A 7,028-nucleotide genomic window follows, 5' to 3' on the forward strand; every position below is an offset into this window, starting at 1 on the left:
AGCGAGTACCAATGTTAAAGTTATTCAAACGTTGTTAGAGATTGTTCGATTCTCAAACTGAGTTGACGAGTACAATCCCGAAAAGTTTGGTTGCCTAGGGTGATTTATAATAGGAATCGTAGTGTATTTTAAAAGATGCATACTTGTACTTACCCTTGGGGAAATCCGAGAAAATGTGTGAGGATTTCTGTAGTTGGAAGAATATCTGCGTCTGAGCCAGATTTCAGAGAAGTGCTAGTTATCAATATAGTTATGAAGTATTTTCGAGCTAATTTTCGGAAATAATACACGGTCGATCTTCAGAAATGTTTATCGTCGGCTTTTAACAGATGGCGCCGACAGACGTTAAATGCAAATCCTTGGCCATATGGAATTTATATTTGATTGACATATTGTTGTTTACACGACACAGGCTGTTCTCCAGGTGGAGCCAAATTTTAATGATCAACTTACCGAAAGCTAAAACTACGATGGAAAACATTCGAGCTCTGTCCACCATCTTGTTGTTCGTGTTCTTCAACTCCTTTATTTTGCATGGTGAGTAGTGATAAGAATGTGGCCTTGTTTTAGCGTTAACAAAATGTAGAATTTTGAGAGCTTCAACCAATATTGTCTTCATTTGTTCGTAAAAGCCTGAGTTTTGATGAACTGTCTGAATGGAATGTGTCCCGTCTCGGTGCCAAAAAATATTCTCCACCAAACTTTAACCCACTAGCTTTAAAACCAAACAAATAATACCGATAGCCAATTACAAATTGCAGTCTATTCCGGTCTCTGCAATAACTAAACTTACAGCAACTTTAAGAAGCTGGCTTTCAGGCAACAAATTAATATTCATAGTGCTATATGCTTTATTTTGTGTCTTAAAATTCGTCTGGTTTTTTAAATTTCAATTATTAAGCTTTGGGCGCTTTCCATTCATCAGAATTTCCCTGTCAGTTATGTAAAGGGGATTTAGTTGCCTTTTTGAAAGGCTGTTTCTAAAAAATTGTACGTAATGGCTCTCAGTTCTAAATATGGTCCGCGCCATCCTTAAGTTATCCGGTGGACTATCAGTTAACAGTGAGTCATTTTCTTTTCCGTACCGACAGCGATCTTAGCGACCATTTCTCACAAATTGAACGCGTAGTTTTAAATTCTAGTCAGCAGAGACAGCAAAATATTAGTCAATCTACCGAACGGTGAATGAGTCAAAAATTCAAATGCAAATTAGTTTACCTCGAAGCCAAACCTAACAAAGCCAATGCGCACAATAAGATACGCAAATATGTCTTGCCATATGATAACCCTTACACAATATAGCTGAAAGAATAATTACACTTGGAAGATAAATTCATACTTTTTTTGCAATTATGCTTATGATAAATATACTGGAAGATTTCAAGCAGCTGCTATAGGAGGAAGAGTAGCAGGGGGGAGGGGAGGCGGTGGGGCATGACTGAATGTAAACATCACACATAATCAGAGTATACAGAACCATTCATTAATTCGAGATGCATTTCTCTGGAGGAAAATGAAACGTTAACTGAAGAAAAAATTGAAAACGAGTTTCTAATTCTCCGCAGAAATTTTCGGTGGAATATCTTAGATTATTAAAAACTGGATCACCACGCCCGAGACGTAGCGACCGTAAATTGTTTTCTGGTTGCTCTTGAAAAGGAAATCAGCAAGGCCTACAAATATTACTTGATTGTTTTTATAAAACAATTATTCCACTCGCACTTGTTGGATATGAGATGATTATAGCCAACTCGGTGCTACGGGCCTTGTTGGCTATCTATCATCTCTTATAATCCATCAAATATTTTCGCTTGCACGCGATTGGTCTAAACGCCTCACGTGACCGAATATACCCCAGCTAAAACTGGGGAATATCCGATGATATCCGAAGACTTCAAGGTGCGTCTTGTTTACAATTAAAATTAATGTCAAGATGGCATGGGGGAACGGTTTGCTTTTGTGACAGAAGGAGAGATAAACCTGCTGGTCGATAAAGCAGTATCAGAAAACAACATACGCTCTGTTTTTGACGGTAAACTGTTTTTAAACGAAATGTTCAAATACTCAAGCTTGTTGCTACATGTTGCAAAAAATATTTGAAGGATAATAACCACAATAGCCTCCGTTTGGCTTTAAAAATTTGCTCAGATATTTGTCCTTGGACATTATTTGTTCCTCTGAGCATATTTTCGTGCCAAATGGAGGCCATTGTTTATATATAATCTCGTACCCAGATCTCCCACGGTCAGGCGGAGGGGAGATCCATTCCCGAACCGACGACTGAGATCGGGGTACGAGATTAGTTTATATATTCAACGCGCGCTCGTGAAATAATTGTTAAATGTACACAGACAGTGTATTTTATCTGGTAAAGAAACACTGACGGAGAAAATGAAGCTTTTAAAACTGGTTTCATGTAAGGTTTGCACTTTAAACCACTCACTGAGAAATATCCGGCTCGTGCTTGGCGTTTCTGTCAGAACGTTTAAGGACGGTGCCTACTTTGAAGTTTTCCAAGAATGATTAATGGCTTGGGAAGCTATTTCAAACGTCATCATCCAAGTGTAAAAGTTAACAAAAAGCTGCTGTCCACTAATGCCGTGCCTTAAAGAACTTGTTTGAATGCACGACGTTTGAAAAATCCTTTGAAACCTTTAGTCCAGTATTTAATTTAGAATCTGCGCATACGTCACACGTTCGACCGCTGTTAATTTCAGCTGAGCGGATGCCACTCAGATCCAGTGGTAGTTTTAGGCCTAGGGCAAACGTCGAATCTAAGTCGCGTCGAATTTATTAAAAATAGGTTCGACAAAGAGTCGACTTAATTCCAGTGTGTTAGCAAACGTCGAACCTGCGTAGACCCTAATTCACAAGTTGCACTTCGTGAAACACGGAAATAAGCACGTTACCCCGTGCTATCAGGGACCTTACGAAAACACGGCGACGGCGACGGTGACGACAATGCCACAACACAAAAAGGAATCGCTCTGCACGTGCGTTTTACATTTTGGTACATTTCTTTGTCGTCCTCTGCAAAACAGCAATGTGAAATGACCAAATTCAAGCTTTTGTGGAGAACGTGAACTCACGGGAGTGAATTTTTTTATTCTCTTCCTTAACTTGAACGGTACTCCTACCAATTTAGTTCCTGGGTAGTTCGTCGTTTGTGTACAAGTTGAATGAGCTAAAATAATCGCGAAGTAGCACAAATGAAATAAAGTTATACTTTCAAATGACGTTTTCGTTGGCGTCACCGTCTTGCATTAGTAAGGTCCCTATTTTCACGGATAGTACAGTACCTCTTCCAGACCTCTTATTTTCATTGGTCCTCTAGTATTGTAGCTCCCATTGTTTTCTGCGGGCGATCCATTGTTCCCAACCAATGACCTATTGTTTCGTTCTCCAATCACAGACCTCGTCTGGATAGCTACTGTCCTTCTCCTATTCTCGATGCGCGGCTAGTTATTGCTAGGACTTGCTAGCGAAATACCGAAATACAGTGCTCATCGGGCTTTTCTTAGGCAATTAATTGCGAAAAATAGAAAAAGAAGGCTCAAACACTGAGCGTTTATTGCAAATAGGCAATTCGCATTTCAAGTAATATGTCAAAAACGAGGGCGAGTGCTTTATCACGGGTTCCAAATACTGAGAAACAGATGAAAGCACGAGGCCGCAGGCCGAGTGCTTTCATCTGTTTCGAGGTATTTGGAACCCGTGATAAAGCACGAAGCCCGAGTTTTTGACATGTCTTCTCAAATGAAACAATAAGAAATTAATCTCATTAAAATGCAAATGTTTGATCTCAGATGAAAAACATGTTTCATCTCAGATGAAAACCTGGTGGTGTTTCATCTGGTGTTTCATTGGGGTATCAAGATTCATCCACCTGACCGAAATGGAGGTCATTTATTGGCTTTTGACTGCATGAATTATTAATGAGTTTGAGAATCATTTATATTTAGTGTTCATGAAACACGAAAAACATATTTCCATCACGCTGTGCGATGTCAGCAATGACTTTCGATAGCTCACCTTTTCTGGTCGCGAAATTGTCTTTGCACAGCGCATGCTCGTCAGGGGGGGAAATAGCGTTTGGCAGATGGGGGAGTCGGTATTTTTGTGACGTTTGCGCAGTCCATCACATTTGAATCAATTTTTTTTGTAATTTGCATGATTTATGAATTGAGTTCAGCGCGTGCTTAGAACGGCGTTTGCTGTAACGCCGAACCACTGTCGCATTATCCGAACTTATGCTGGAGTCGAACCAATTAATTTGAGTCGAACTTAATTGCGGCAAACGTCGCACTATTCATGCGCCTATTTCAAAATTAATAGGTTCGACGAATTAAGTTCGACTAAGATTCGACGTTTGCCCCAGGCCTTAAACCCAAGTTATCTGTTAATGCAAGTGTATACAGCTGTTTCGACAAAGGTTGTCCAAGAAAAGCGTAAAAGCGTACGCGACAATGCTGAAAGGTAGTCTGGGAAACACCCAATAAATATCAATAAAATTAATCTCGAAATCCATAACGTTTCGACCGTATAGCGAAGACTTGAGATGGCGGGCAATATGGATTCTAAACTCTATTCTCTGTTTATTGGGCATTTCCCAGACTACCTTTCGGCATTGTCGTATACCCCTTTACAGTTTTTTTTTGGCAAGCTACGTCGCAACAGCTGTATTTAATACTTCTTATAGTGACCTGCCTCAGTTGCTACAGTTGCTGGAGTGGAGTGTCGTGGGAGGATTGCAAAGAAATTGAAGAGGAAATAGAGTGTCCCAGGGAAGCTAATGACCGCTGCCTTAAGGTCTACTACGAAAAAAGCCCTGCTCTCAAAACATTCACCAAGTTCTGTGAGAAAGATGATCGATGCGATGACAAAGAAAACCTTTATTGCAGAGCGGCGAAAGCACATGGCGCCCATTGTAAGTTAAGTTGCTGTGAAGACAACTTGTGCAACGCTGTCTCAGCCGACAGAATCAGCGCTATCTTGTTAACATGCACAGTGTTAGCAGTGACTTTTTCTATAACTTTTAGAGGTATCTAGTAAAATGTATATGGCTCAGATGAACAAAATTTACACCACTCGGAGGTTAGGAGCCAAAGTAACATTTACTATAAAAAAGCTCACAAATAACTGACGTACTAGCAGTGATTCTAATAAGATTAAATCTAGAAATACAATTAACTATAAAAATGAGCGAAAAAACGGAACGACGTTTCGGTGTCATCCTGGCACCATTTTCAAGTAAAGAATGCAACAGAAAAGATAATTTATACGTAAAGTGAAGGTGTGAAATAGAATAAATTAAATTGAAACTAAGAGTAACTGTCCGGTGTTCATTCAGAAGGTGTCATAAAATGGGAGTTTTGTCCGTTAGACAAATAGTTTCGCACAAATGGAGTCTGACTGCGTGTTTAGACTCGGTCTCTTCTTTCTGATCCAAAGCATTTCGAATATTAAACAATCAAGCTTTCCCTGACATTTCTTTAAGATTGTGAAGTTACTTGTCAGGTCGCCAATTGTGTCGACTTGGTGATTATTCTTTAGGTGTTTCCCGATGGCCGAGAACCGATGTTCATCAATGCGTTGGTGAAGGTGACGGCTGGTATAGCCGACGTAATCTGCATCACACAGATCACATACAAAGTGATACACAACACACTGATTGACAGGAATGGTTGTTACTTGAAAATGGTGCCAGGATGACACCGAAACGTCGTTCCGTTTTTTCGCTCATTTTCACAACTAGCAGTGATGCCCAGTTAAATAAATTATGATCAGATAATATAACTGACATTGATATAAGTAAGAATAAATTGAATAGCTCATAACGTGAGCTGTTATTTATGTATTTATCTTGTTCTTTTTGTTGTTGTTTGTTTTTATGTGCCAGTTTATATTTTTGGAAGTGGGGGGGGGGGGGGGGGACTTAACCTAAATTTGAATGAAATTTGAAGTGGTTTTAAGAAGGAATAGAAGAAAGAAAATGATTTTTGGAACACTAACAGACAGTTGATACCCACGCAAGAGCACCCCAGGTTGCTAGTGGACTAACTTGGTATCCGTCTATTAATTATTAACTACAAATTCTTATTTTAAAACTTCACTAATTCTTCAATATTTCTTATTTCTCTTAATTTAACCACTCCTTCTAGAAAAACTATCTCCTCCCAAATATACCCAAAAATCACCCCAAAATTCACCAAACACCCCGCAACATAGATTTACAAGATAAACATAGAGTTTTTGGATCGCTTGAAACGTGAACGAGATATTTCCATTAAAGCCATGTAAAGTGCGGTGAAATGGCGTTTACGTCAAGTCCCCCCTTAAACAGCCATCTAAGAGCCCTTGCTAGCCCTAGCCTTTTGTCAAGAAACATTACTAAGGATACAGGTCAACTTAGAAGGGATTCATGAATCTGGTCCCTCGTCATCAGCAGATGGTTCCAGTTTTAATCCCTTCAAATCTACACTTTTCCTAATTTCCAAACACTCATCAGTCCCTTCCCCCCCCCCCCCCCCCACCTGCTTTTTTTTTCTTTAAATACGCATCTAACGATTCAAAAACAAAATTTGAAATATTGATCTTGCCCCGCAGAATGACCGTATGGAGGTCGATAGCTTTGGATTGCTTAAAACCTCGAAGAGATGGATATTAAACGTAACGCTGAAAACATAGAAAATAATAGCATTGGACTTGACTGCGTCCTGAAAAAGAACTATTTAAGAAGAAAGTAAGAATCGTAAATTTTGGGCCATCTGTTTCTACTTAAAAGGTTGTCAAGATTTTGAATCACAGCCATATTTGGTAAGTGACGTGATCAGAACAGAAAAAAGGCTTAAAAATCAAACGGCTTACACGTGCGAAAATTTTAAACAGTGCCAATCAGATTATGCAAAACCTGACGTATTGATCTTTCGAAATTTGAATTTTTATAGACGTTATGACGTCATAAGCACGTTTATTAATCCATTTTCTTCAGTTGCAGTTCTATTAATTATGCTAACATCGGGTTATAA

The 7,028-nt window shown here is 39.2% G+C and overlaps 1 protein-coding gene across 1 annotated transcript; it reads left to right on the forward strand.

Annotated features, from left to right (window-relative positions):
* The first annotated feature begins 435 nt into the window (after window positions 1-435).
* Window positions 436-5,883, forward strand: LOC146482448 (uncharacterized). Its single transcript, XM_085107126.1, has 2 exons — window positions 436-537; window positions 4,700-5,883. The coding sequence occupies exons 1-2, from the start codon at window positions 441-443 to the stop codon at window positions 5,047-5,049; spliced, it is 447 nt and encodes a 148-aa protein (XP_084963252.1). The 5' UTR covers window positions 436-440; the 3' UTR covers window positions 5,050-5,883.
* The last annotated feature ends 1,145 nt before the right edge of the window (window positions 5,884-7,028 follow it).

The sequence above is a fragment of the Pavona decussata genome, unplaced genomic scaffold (genome assembly GCF_977016875.1).
Source record: "Pavona decussata unplaced genomic scaffold, jaPavDecu1.1 SCAFFOLD_46, whole genome shotgun sequence".
Classification (NCBI taxonomy): domain Eukaryota; kingdom Metazoa; phylum Cnidaria; class Anthozoa; order Scleractinia; family Agariciidae; genus Pavona; species Pavona decussata.

Excerpts from the sequence above, each read along its gene's own strand:
- LOC146482448 (XM_085107126.1), top strand. The coding sequence starts at position 441 with ATGATCAACTTACCGAAAGCTAAAACTACGATGGAAAACATTCGAGCT. Across the intron at positions 538-4,699 it reads CAACTCCTTTATTTTGCATG|TGACCTGCCTCAGTTGCTAC; the intron begins GTGAGTAGTGAT and ends TACTTCTTATAG.